The 12571-nt window shown below is 44.4% G+C and overlaps 1 protein-coding gene across 10 annotated transcripts in view; it reads left to right on the plus strand.

Moving 5' to 3' along the window:
- The window catches only part of LOC110533873 (unconventional myosin-XVIIIa), a 106986-nt gene that overhangs the window by 53815 nt on the left and 40600 nt on the right, over positions 1 to 12571 (plus strand). For 8 of the 10 annotated variants that reach the window (XM_036990257.1, XM_036990258.1, XM_036990262.1 and 5 more), the window contains 13 exons: positions 112 to 322; positions 483 to 726; positions 931 to 994; positions 1150 to 1294; positions 2001 to 2021; positions 2756 to 2767; positions 3515 to 3685; positions 4272 to 4362; positions 4536 to 4728; positions 6874 to 6960; positions 8795 to 8933; positions 11384 to 11543; positions 11636 to 11822. In XM_036990257.1, coding sequence (XP_036846152.1) covers positions 112 to 322; positions 483 to 726; positions 931 to 994; positions 1150 to 1294; positions 2001 to 2021; positions 2756 to 2767; positions 3515 to 3685; positions 4272 to 4362; positions 4536 to 4728; positions 6874 to 6960; positions 8795 to 8933; positions 11384 to 11543; positions 11636 to 11822 — 1725 coding nt within the window. The remainder of the gene's footprint in view (positions 1 to 111; positions 323 to 482; positions 727 to 930; positions 995 to 1149; positions 1295 to 2000; positions 2022 to 2755; positions 2768 to 3514; positions 3686 to 4271; positions 4363 to 4535; positions 4729 to 6873; positions 6961 to 8794; positions 8934 to 11383; positions 11544 to 11635; positions 11823 to 12571) is intronic. The other 2 variants (XM_036990253.1, XM_036990254.1) reach the window with 2 other exon arrangements.

The following is a 12571-nucleotide window of genomic DNA, read 5'->3' on the forward strand; positions in this document are numbered from 1 at the left end:
CTATTAAAGTAGCAAGTAAACCAGGAAGGGCAAGTAGGACTGGATTTGTTTAATTTGTGGGGCTTTATATGGTGAGAATGACATCTCTCCCTCTCTCCCCCACCCCCCCAGGTGATGCACATGTTTAAGGGGTGCAGGAGGGAGGACACGGCACCTCACATCTATGGTGTTGCCCAGTCAGCCTATAGGAACCTGTTGACCACGCGTCAGGACCAGTCCATTGTGCTGCTGGGCAAGAGCGGCAGCGGAAAGACTGTCAACTGTCAACACCTGGTCCAGTACCTGGTCACCATCGCTGGCAGCACTGGCAAGACCTTCTCTGGTAGGTTTCGAGGGGAAAGAACATGCAGTAAGTTAGAACACAGTTTAGGGAACAACTTGTTTTTCTTCTTCATTTCACAGTCCACTGTATGTCTGATATGTACTTGCAACATGTCGCATGTATGTATGTACTATTTGGCTTATTTCTGTGTGTCTCCCAGCGGAGAAGTGGCAGGCGGTCTATACCATCCTGGAGGCCTTTGGGAACAGCTCCACCTCCATGAACGGGAATGCCAGTCGCTTTTCCCACATCGTGTCCCTGGACTTTGACCAGGCTGGCCAGGTGGCCTCGGCCTCCATTCAGACCATGCTGCTGGAGAAGCTAAGGGTGACCAGGCGGCCAGAGGGAGAGTCCACCTTCAATGTCTTCTACTACATGATGGCTGGAGCCGACAGTTCTCTAAAGTAAGCTGTCATCTTCCTCAGACCTCTGTGTAGAGTGAACCTTTACCTATTCTCTCTTTCTCTCTCTTTCTCTCTCTCTATCTTTCTCCTCTCTCTGTCCTTTATTTACTTGTGAGTGTCCGTTGGTCAGAAACTCTGAGTAGCTCTGTCAGGTATAGTCTTGTCATGGTGACTGACTGACAGCTTGTTTGGTTGCCATTCCAGGACTGAGCTGCACTTTAACCACTTTGCTGAAAACAGCGCCTTCGGAATCGTACCTCAACCCAAGGTAACTCTTGCCAGGGCCCCAAAGACCTTTGTCAGGAACGTTTTATTTGGTTTTGAGTGAATAGATTCACACTATGGTTTTTATAATAAAGACAGTCCATATAGATTCCTGTTGTTTCTCTCTCCCCCCCCCCCCCCCCCCCCGTGCTTGCCCAGTCTGAAGACAAGCAGCGGGCCTCCCAGCAGTTCACCAAGCTGCAGGCAGCTATGAAGGTCCTGGGGATCAGTGGGGAGGAGCAGAGGGCCTTCTGGCTGGTCCTGGGGGCCATCTATCATCTAGGAGCTGCAGGGGCCACCAAGGGTAAGAATTACAGTACAGTACACACCAGGAGCCCACTCAGTCACTATGTCAGATGTTAATTCAGAGGCCTATAGTGTTAATGCAGCTGCGTTCTGTATTAAATTACAGATAATTTACTACTAACAATGACAGATTCAACTAAATATTATGAATTTACATAGTGTAGTTGCAAGAGTAAAGTCAAGCAAAGAGATATTGGGTCTATTCCAAAATAACAGAATTCATGATGCTACAGCTGCCATCTATCCAGGGCCTTTATTTGTTTGTTTCAAGGAGCTTCTCGGGCAGAGAACATTTGTGACAAAGACAGTTGTGAAGTCTAGAGGCCCTGTCAATAATGCCAAGTTTTACTGTCTGCAGGGGAGATGTTAATTGCATTCCTTTACCGTTCAGCCGTGCGCAACACAGAACCAAACTGGTTGATGTCAGTTTGAGACAGTCGTGCAACAACTGAAGAGTTTTAAGTATTCCAGCTTACGAGGCGACAAAGTCCCAGCCCAACATCAGCCTTAAGCTGTCTAAATGCCTTGCCTTGTTCCCAGTGTCTGCTTGCTGCTGTACCTCAGCAGGGAACAACCCAGTATGTTTGATTGCTATTTGCCTGACAGCCCAGAACAAGACAGATTGTTTAAACTATAGTAATGAAAACGGGTGTGAGTGCAGTTGGAATGTTTATTCACATTGTCTAACACTGCCTTCTCTGCAGTGTCAGTCATCGAGGAAATTGGTAATGAACCCGAACAAACACCCTTCTGTGTGTTTCTGTGTCTTCTACTGTGTTGATCTCCTTTTCCTCTCTTCCTCTGAAGGGTTAATTGATCAACTACAATTATAAATATACACATTTTGTTGGGTTACAATCTGTCAGATAATTGACACAAAAATTAGTTGTTTGCCACTTGGTGGAAATCAGTTACCACTTGTTGCCCTCTTGTAATATTAAAACATCTTAGTAGTATTATATAGAGTTTAGAAACGTGTGAGTTCCTTGCAGGTTTGCAGAAACACATCCGAATGATAAGCAGTGTAGTTTGACTAGGTAACACCAGAGGGCACTCTAGACCTTTATTCGTGAGTTGCAGTGTCGATACACTAAAGAATTGCATGACTTTATGCACCTCCTTCCAGTAGATCTGACAATGAATGGGAGGTTGATTGGGTGTGCTGACAAGTGTGGGCTGTTTCATTCCTCAACTCTCAGGAGAGGTTTTTTTAATAAAGCTCCTGTGTTAGTCAGAACCTGCATGTTCGTTCTCCCCCCCGCATCTCGATGTGGTCTTGCTGCTGTTTGAGGGTCAGTGCCGTGCGTGTATGTTTGTGTTTGTGTGAGAGAAGGCTTATCAGATCAACTTATCAGATCACGGTTTGTCTGCTCATCCACTGTATACAGGACTTCTGTACTAACTGTTTTAACTACCTGTTCTTACTTGCATGTTGCATGCCGCTCCCCTTGCATCGCAGACGAAGAGAAAGGTAAACACACCCCTCTCCATATTGTTATGTCCTGCCTCTGTGCTTTTATCACTGTGAGCAGACATGGCGTCATTAGCATTTTAATGAAGTTCTCAGTGTTTCACTTTGATCGTCTTCACAACTCTCTTGTTTGTCACAGCGCAGCGGCATGTGCCGCTCTCATAGGCCGATGAAACAGGGAGATTACAGCATGCCTCAGTCAGAAGCCCAACTGTTCTATGTTCCCTAGTCAGTCACCCTCTTAAGTGTCTGAGGAGGGTTCCTCTCCAATAACGCACTGAAATGAAAAGCCACTCCTATCCACTCACATCACCCATCCACCAGATTAAAGTCAAACTTGGTTTGCAGACCGAGGCTCGTGTTAATGCAAAGTCATTGTACTTTGGAATGATAGTCCCTGTAATCATGTACTGTGGATGAAGGACTTGTAGCTGTGAGAAAAATAACATTTGAAAAAGTAGCAGCAAAAAGGCTTTTAGCTAATGGGACTGTGGACAAATGAGAAAATGTTGGGTTTGTACCATTTGGATGCCCAGTACCGTGCATGTCCTTTGTAGGCTACTTTTCACTGTCCTGATGAGGGGATTATTATTAGCTTTTATACCATCGCAGCGGTGTTAGCCTGGGGCACGGTCGATCAAACCCATACATACACCTCCTATTCCAGTAACTGTAGTCTCCTGTCGTGTATAGAAGCTGTATGGTTGTTGGCAGAGGGGATAATGGTGCTATTTTTGTGCGTCTCAGCCGGTAGGAAGCAGTTTGCACGTCACGAGTGGGCGCAGAAGGCTGCCTACCTGCTGGGCTGCACCCTGGAAGAGCTCTCCTCCTCCATCTTCAAGCACCAGGCCAAAGGCACCCTGCCCAGAGCCAGCTCTATACGCCAGGGGACAGACGATGCAGCAGGAGAAGCCTCAGGTACACCTGGGACTATGCACGCACACCAGCTCATCACCTAGAGGAGATGACACACGTCTCTGAACGTTAAAGCTTATCTTAGTAATGACTACCACAGAAACAGAGTGGTTATTGATAGGTAGGTATAACGAAAATATATCAGGACAATTTTAGAAGTCCTCCATGCATTGCCCTTGAAATGATAATTGCATTCAATTGATTTTTTTCCACATGTACAGTACCTCTGGGAGTTTTATCAGAGGTTGACGTGCACAGTTCGAAGGACATATAGGCAGAACCGTATCACAGTAAAAATTGACAGTTAGCCTTTATTTTACCTTGCCCTCCTTCCCACCTTGCCCTCCCTCCCACGTTGTCACATATAAGACATGGTTGTCATTCACCTGTCTTCCTCTCACACCATCTCTGAGATTGAAGGGCAATAGCACTAGGCTTAGCTGGTTCCCTGCAGTTCTCCCATTTTCAAATCAAACACTTACTGGAGTGAGCAGAGTATTCCGTGCCTCTGCTGTGATGTATGCGGTCTGATCTGATGACAGACATATTGCTGTAAATTTGTTTCTCTTCTCACCTGTTCTACCACCAGGTTCCAAGACCACAGCCATGGAGTGTTTAGAAGCCATGGCATCTGGGCTGTACTCGGAGCTCTTCACCCTCCTCGTCTCCCTCATCAACAGGTTAGTCACTACTTTACCAGAGATGGAGGGAGATGACGCACGGACACCACTACAGCTGTCCTCTCTGTTTAGAGTCTGCTGCCTTGTACTTGTTGTCTTGCTGAATTTTTTTGTTGTTGGTTGTCTTCCTATGTGTGTGTGTGTGTGTGTGTGTGTGTGTGTGTGTGTGTCAGGGCTCTAAAGTCCAGCCAGCACTCTCTGTGCTCCCTGCTCATCGTGGACACCCCGGGCTTTCAGAACCCTCGCCTGGCCAAGCGGGAGCGCGGAGCCACCTTTGAAGAGCTCTGCCATAACTACACCCAGGAGCGCCTGCAGACACTGTTCTATCAGCGCACCTTTGTACAGGAGCTAGAGAGATACAAAGAGGTATATTAATATGCACATCGCACACACGCACGCACACACACACACACATCATCACACATCCACTAACACGCACACTAATGCACGAAAACACTAATGCACACACACACACACACACACACACACACACACACACACACACACACACACACACACACACACACACTAACAGACACACACACACACACACACTAACAGACACACACACACACACACACACTAACAGACACACACACTAACAGACACACACACACACACTAACACACACACACACACACACACACACACACACACACACACTAACACATACACACACTAACACACACACACACACTAACACACACACACACACACTAACATACACACACACACTAACATACACACACACTAAAACACATGCACTAACATACATACACACACACTAAAACACATGCACTAACATACATACACACACACTAAAACACATACACTGACACACACCCTAACATACAGACACTAACATACACACACACTAAAACACATACACTAACACACACATACTAAAATGCATACACTAACACACACCCTAACATACAGACACTAACATACACACACACTAAAACACATACACTAACACACACATACTAAAATGCATACACTAACACACACACACACTTTAAAGCGTCAATCAGCAGTTAAAACAATAACAAAGCATTTTCCCCGCCCCTGTTTCGGTAAAAAGCTGAGGGATGGGACTGGAGAAATGTAACCACACTCAAATTCATAGACAGAGCTATGGATGCAAGGACTGACCATTCATGATGTTTTAACCATGTTTTGAGGCTATATAGTGTTTGTTTACATTTAACAAGCTTATATTTTGGTTTCTGATGGGGTACAACAGTTGAACTAAGCTCATGAGGTATTTATAAGTTATGTGCTACATAAATCATTGGGTGCATATCATAAATAAATAAGTAAGAAAATGGAACTCCTGGGGACCCTAAGGGGTGCACGTTTTGGTTATTGGCCTAGCCTGACACAACTGATTCAAATAATGAAAGCTTGACGATTAGTTGATTTTATAGGAATCAGCTGTGTAGTGTTAGGTGAAAAAACAAAACGTGTTCCCCTTGGGGTCTCCAGGACCGAGTTTAGGAAACCCTGATGTAGCAGCTGCTGATTCAAACTTTAAGGCAGGGATCATCAACTAGATTAAGATGTGGATGGTCAGGGGGCAGAGCATAATTACAAAACATGTGTATACTGCAAATTGACTACAAGTAGCCCAAACAGATATAGTGTTTGATTTAAAACGTAATCATTTCAAACCTTGCTTATGTTTGTACTGTATATCTCTCTATTATGCGTGGGAATACTTTGGAACATATATTTTCAAATAAGTTAATTATTTGGAGTTGATTTGCTAGTGTTTTTCCAGTCCTTTATGTCCAGCAATAAAACAAACACAACTTGGGGGGGGGGGCAAATCCGAACCGCGGGCCGCCAGTTGTGGAACCCTGCTTTAAGGATTCAAATATACATACTCCCATAGAATCCATACATCAGGACAGAAAATCTGCACTATTCCTGCCTGTAAGCCATGGCAAGTTAGAGCTACATAGAACTCATGGTTTCCTCCCTCTCATTAATAGTGTCACACAGTGAGCCTATATAATGGCCATATGATTGCCATTTCTCCTCCCCTGCCGAGCCCAAAGCGAGGTCACTCATCACTGGCTGTGTGAACTGGGCTGAGCTGCACAGCAGTGGAGCTGCTCGCTCGACGAGGATGAATAACTCCCCACTCTCTAACGCCCTCTCTTCTCATAGCAGAATACTAGACTATACACCCATCATAATAGGGCGGAAATATCCCTGCCAACACTCTGTCCTAACCGATGTATGTCTAATCACTCCCATTGTAAAAAACACAATGCTTTCACTTTCATAGCCTGTAGCCATTTAACAGCAGTTTATGAGCAGTTTTCAACATTGTATTACTATTTATTATGTTATTATGTCTATACTGTAGGTGATGATGAACTAATCCCTATAGTAGAAAACTTCAAACTTGGCGCCCTGTCTTCAGACTTATGTCGTTGTCATTGGTTACTAACCCCCCCCCCCCCCCCCCCCCCCCCCCCCCTCCCCCCGTCACCCCTCTAGGAGAACATAGAGCTTCCATTAGATGACATGGAACCTAACACCTCTCTGTCTGTAGCTGCGGTAGACCAAGCGTCAAGTCAAGCACTGGTAAGGACACTCCTTTAATACCTATATTCACACGAGTTTACCTGGTTACAGAGTTTACGGCCATGGCAGTGTCACGCTGTACAGCAGTACTCTCTGTCTCCACCTTTCTGTGCCATTTCTCTTCAGTAATGGCACATTCCAGAGCATCATTATCTAAACTCCCTTCTGAAGCTCTTGCCACTTTGTTTCGTACTCCTGACACCCTGCCTCTCTCACTGCCCACACCGTTTGTACCGTGCACTGTTATGCACATATATAATTACATTCACGAGTCCTTTGTGACTCACAATGAGTCAGTTGTATGCATTTTTTGCAGATTTGAGAGTTTTCTGTTTATTGTAAACATTTTCAGTGAGCATAATATACGAATGCTTCTGTAGAGGAATCAACAGGGAGAGGCTTGAAGGAAAAGGCAGACATTTCATCCAGTAAACAAAGACTAGAAAACCCACTCAGGTGGAAGAAAACAAAATCTGTGTTTTGCTTCTCCTCCAGTGTGTGTGCCATGGAAACCAAAATGACAAGGTGTTGAGAGTGTCATGGTCGGCGGTGTAATAAGTTGGTTTGAGTGCTCTACCTTTTAAGGGGTCCTGGCCCTGCTGGAGCTGTCATCAAAAGCACTGAACCAGGGTATAGCAGATGGCTGCAGAAGGCCAAAGCCTTTGAAGGCTGACAAAAACAAAAGAATGGGACAGCACAGCCCACGCTCTTAGAGATCACTCTCTGTCGATGTCGAGACACTAGGATGAAAGCTGACAGTTGGATTTACACTGACACTTCAAATGTTGTCCCCTGACATAAAAGACTCAGTACCCATGGGTTCACTGGGGTCTGTTTGCTTGCTGTGAAGGCTTTTAGCGAGGCCCAGGAACAGGTTTTACTGTGTACTTGTATGTCTAACAGAAAGCTTTTATATGGCTTTGCTGAGCTTTTTCTAGGTCTAAAAGGTCATTGCACTCAACACTACTACAGTAGTTATCCTTCTCTATTGATAATAACAATGTGCTAACACTGATAAAAAGCATTTTCTTCAGATTCTACCAGTAGGTGGGTATACACTGTATATTCTTGAATTCAGAAAAAGCCATTTGAAGAGAAAAAGGGGTTAGAGTTCAATTATACCAAAAAGCTCAATTGCGGCCAGCATTCTTGTGGTAATTTCTGAAGTGGCCTGTTTAGAGCAGGCTTCCTGAACGCTCCAGTGCTCTCTGAGCTATTACTCTGATATTAGGCCTAACGAGAGCCATGGCTAATGGCCTGTCCCTCTCTGCCGTCTGGACCTTAAAAAAAACCCGACTGCAATTGCTTATTGAAAAAAAACGGTTGTATTTTTTTGTGGTTGTTATTTAATAAAAAGCATTTAATCTGAAAGCAGTGTTTCACTGTATTGTCAGCGGGGTATTTTGGTGCTAAATATGATCAGCTGACTCCTTTACACTATTTTGTGTCAGTGTTTGTTGTGGACATAGTCCGGAGAGTTGGGAGATGTTGTGTTATTCCAGGTGAAAGCCTTACAACAAATGTTGATGAAATTTCCTCAGGCTTACGGAATGATTCCCACAAAGTAGATGGTTAGATGATCAGAGCTGACTTCGCTTCAGGCCTTGGAGTTTGAGTAGGAGTGGGCTGGCTGGCTGGGTGTGTTTGCTAAAGTGAGTCAGTATGTGTAGGCTGAAAAGCAAACGGATGCCCAGTTAGTCTGTTTGTGTGTATTTTGGTGAGACTGTTGATTCTACAACCATCTGAAGGACTGAAAATGTGTCAGAGTACAGTAGATGTTATCTATTCAGTGAGGTGAGGGGTTGGAAGCGAGTCTGACCTGTGTGTGTGCCAGGTGCGGACGCTGAGGACTGATGAGGCGCGGGGCCTGTTGTGGCTGATGGAGGAGGAGGCTCTGCAGCCTGGGGGTTCTGAGGACACTCTACTGGGACGTCTCTTCAGCTACTACGGCCCTGCCGAGGGCGAGAGCAAGGGTACAGAGACACACCCGCCTCACAAAAAAAATCCATCACTATTGTTATACTTCAAATATGATTTATTTTGACTGAAGATTTATTTTGATTAAAATAGACACTAACCTACACTTATCACACCTACTATGCCTACCAATCTCGTTTTATATTATCCAATCTTGTCTTAGTACTACTTCTCCAAAATAAATCAATAGTAATTCAACAGAGGGGCAGAGATTCACAGGAAGCCCATCTCTGCGGCCAACTCTAGCACCCCTGGAATGGCTTCCAGTTTCGCTCTTCATCAGAAAACAGCAACTTGTTGCCTGAGGTCACACGCTGATCATAGAACTCCCTCCTCGCTTTACTGTCAAATTCAACCTTGCACCTCACCGCTATGTGCTTGTGGAACAGCCTGCGTTTCTCCTGTTCAGGCCAGTGCTGGTTGTGGAAGCGGAAGCTGGTCATATTTAGGGACTGGGACTTCCAGTCGCACTCACAATGCCAGATATCTGAAAATTCACTCATAAAACCAGTTCTATATGTACCTAAGTGCATTCTAAACATATACTGAACAAAAATGTAAACGCAGCATATAAAGTGTTAGTTTCATGAGCTGAAATAAAAGATCCCAGAACTGTTCCATATTCACAAAAAGCTTATTTCTCTAAATTTGTTTACATCCCTGTTAGTGAGCATTTCTCCTTTGCCAAGATAATCCATCCACCTGACAGGTGTGGCATATCAAGGAGCTGATTAAACAGCATGATCATTACACAGGTGCATCTTGTGCTGGGGACAATAGAAGGCCACTCTAAAATGTGCAGTTTTGTCACACAGCACAATGCCACAGATCTCAAGTTTGGAGGGAGCATGCAATTGGCATGCTGACTGCAGGAATGTCCACCAGAGCTGTTGCCAGATAATTAAATGTTCATTTCTCTACCATAAGCCACCTCCAACGTCGTTTTAGAGAATTTGGCAGTTCGTTAAACTGGCCTCACAATCACAGACCACGTGTAACCCCGCCAGCCCAGGATCTCCACATCCGGCTTCTTCACCTGCAGGATCGTCTGAGACCAGCCACCCGGCCAGCTGATGAAATACTGAGTATTTCTGTCTGTAATAAAGCCCTTTTGTGTCAAAAGGGCCTGGCTCCCCAGTGGGTGGGCTTATGTCCTCCCAGGCCCACCCATGGCTGCGCCCCTGCTTAGTCATATGAAATCCATAGATTATGGCCTAATTTATGAATTTCAATTGACTGATTTCCTTATGAACTGTAACTCAGTAAAATTGTTGCATGTTGTTTTTTTTTGTTCAGTATAGAATGTCGATAATACACAAAAATAAGCAATTAACCAAATACTGATAAGAAAAAACTATTTGATAGGAAGATATCGATGCTCCTGTGCCATCCATGGTACAGACTGGTTAAATTGCTGGGTGTAGAAGCTCATTTTGTAAAATTATATGCCATTTAGCAAATGCTTTTATCCAAAGCGACATCAGTCATGCGTGCGTGCATTTTATGTATGGCTGGTCCCGGAAATGGAACCTACTACCCTGGCATTACAAGTGTCATGCTCTACCGAGTTAACAATTGAAAATCTTGGATAGCAGAAACAAGTTGCACGTCTAGTTTAGAGTTTGTTGCCACCAAAACAGATTTTCTAAATCAGCATTGGTGCCTATCAACCAACTGTTCTAACGTTCTTAATTCTACAAACATTTTGATATCATCATTTTCAAATGTAATTGCGTTCTGATGAATAGAATCACCATGGCAAAGCAATAAAATGGGTTTCAAATCAACACTGTCACTCTTATCGACCAGACATTCTACATTTAAACATTCTACCAACTGTCCTTTGGATGATTTTTATGATTCAGAATTGTCATGACAATGCAAAGGAGTGAATGGATGTGCATCGTCAGGTAAAGTCCGTTTTACATTGAACCCACCAATACACTAGCCTGGTCCCAGATCAGTTTGTGCTTTTGCCTCCTGCGTTGTGATTGTCAAGCCAAACAATTGCATGGCAATTCCATAAGGAGTTGGGAAGAGAGCATTAACAGACTGGCAGTCCAGCTACCAATGCAGTGGCAGAGTTGAAAGGTTACTTTAACAGAACTGCACTAATCACCCAGATATGTTGTGGTATGCAATTTGCCACTCTGTTTCTATTATTTTTCACTGTAAAACGATGGGGAGAAAACTATAGCAGCAAACAGTGTTTATGTTCAAAGAATTCTCTGTTTTATAAACTGCCATATTCTAAAATAATTTTACTGCAAAAACACAAAAAAAACAGGTTTATAGTAAATATATTGTCTGCTCAAAGGTGACGATGATTTGTTGTTTTTCTTCTTTTTCACATAATGTTCATTACCACACATACTGTAGACATTCATACACGCAAACATTGGCATACATAATTGTTATCAACTCCTTTATCCTCTCTACTGGTCAGGTCACACCTTGCTGTTGAAGAGTGAGAGACTACATCACTTCCTGCTGGGCCACAGCCATGGTACAGACTGGGTGGAGTATGATGCCCGTGGTTGGCTGAGCCATGCTAAACAGAACCCTGTCTCGACCAACGCAGGGAGTCTCCTACAGGACTCCCAAAAGTAACACCCGTCCCACATAATGTTTTAGCTTGATTAGCAACACTTGCAACAGACATTTCTGACCGTGTTGGATTTGTCGCTCTCCTCTCTAGGAAGAACATCAGTGGTCTGTTTATGAGTCGAGGGGGTGGGGCCACCATCCTGTCAGGCTCCATTGCTGGCCTCGAGGGCGTTTCCCAGCTGACCTTGCGGCGTGCCACCAGCATGAGGAAGACCTTCACCACTGGGGTGGCAGCCGTCAAGAAGAAGTCCCTCTGCATCCAGATCAAACTACAAGTGGTGAGAGGCTAGGGGCCATCTGCAGGGGCCAGGTCTGGTCGAGGGACTGTGAGAGGGAGAGAGATCGAGAGGGCCCCAAATAACTTATTATATTTTCACTTCTGTTCATGTTTCATTATGTGTATATCCACGTGGTGTTGGGCCACAAGCCCCTCATTTAAATCCTATACACGAGCTGATTTAGTAAATGGAGTCTTTTAATTAGCATTGCCTAATGTACGCCCTCCCTCTGAGAGAGGTGTTCACAGTGTTTGGGGTGGCAGGTAGCCTAGTGGTTAATAACGTTGGGCCAGTAACCTAAAGGTTGCTGGTGCGAATCCCCAAGGCAACTAGGTGAAACATCTGCCTATGTACCCTTGAGTAAGTCACTTAGTCCTAATTGCTCCTGAAAGTCACTCTAGATAAGAGTGTCTGCTAAATGTATAATCTATCTTCCTATGTTTTTGCTATGTTATAACAGCTTTAAAGGGTAGGAGCTAGAAGCCGTCCCAGTGCAGGGTCTAGGCATTAGATTTCCTGGTCCAGAGTACATTTCTTAACTATACCATTTATTACAACTCAAGCTGATTATTTTCTAAGATTGCTTAATGTATGAAATGTGTGAGAGCCACTGTGTGGCGCCTTTGCATATGATTAAAGAGGTTTGGTCTGTGATTAAATTGGGCTACTCTCTCAGTGCACGGTGAGGCCTTGCCCTATCCTCTAGCCCTCTATCACTGTTATCATCCCAGCTAACCCTTCTCTCCTTC

Source organism: Oncorhynchus mykiss, chromosome 10, assembly GCF_013265735.2.
Source record: "Oncorhynchus mykiss isolate Arlee chromosome 10, USDA_OmykA_1.1, whole genome shotgun sequence".
NCBI classification, from domain to species: Eukaryota; Metazoa; Chordata; class Actinopteri; order Salmoniformes; family Salmonidae; genus Oncorhynchus; species Oncorhynchus mykiss.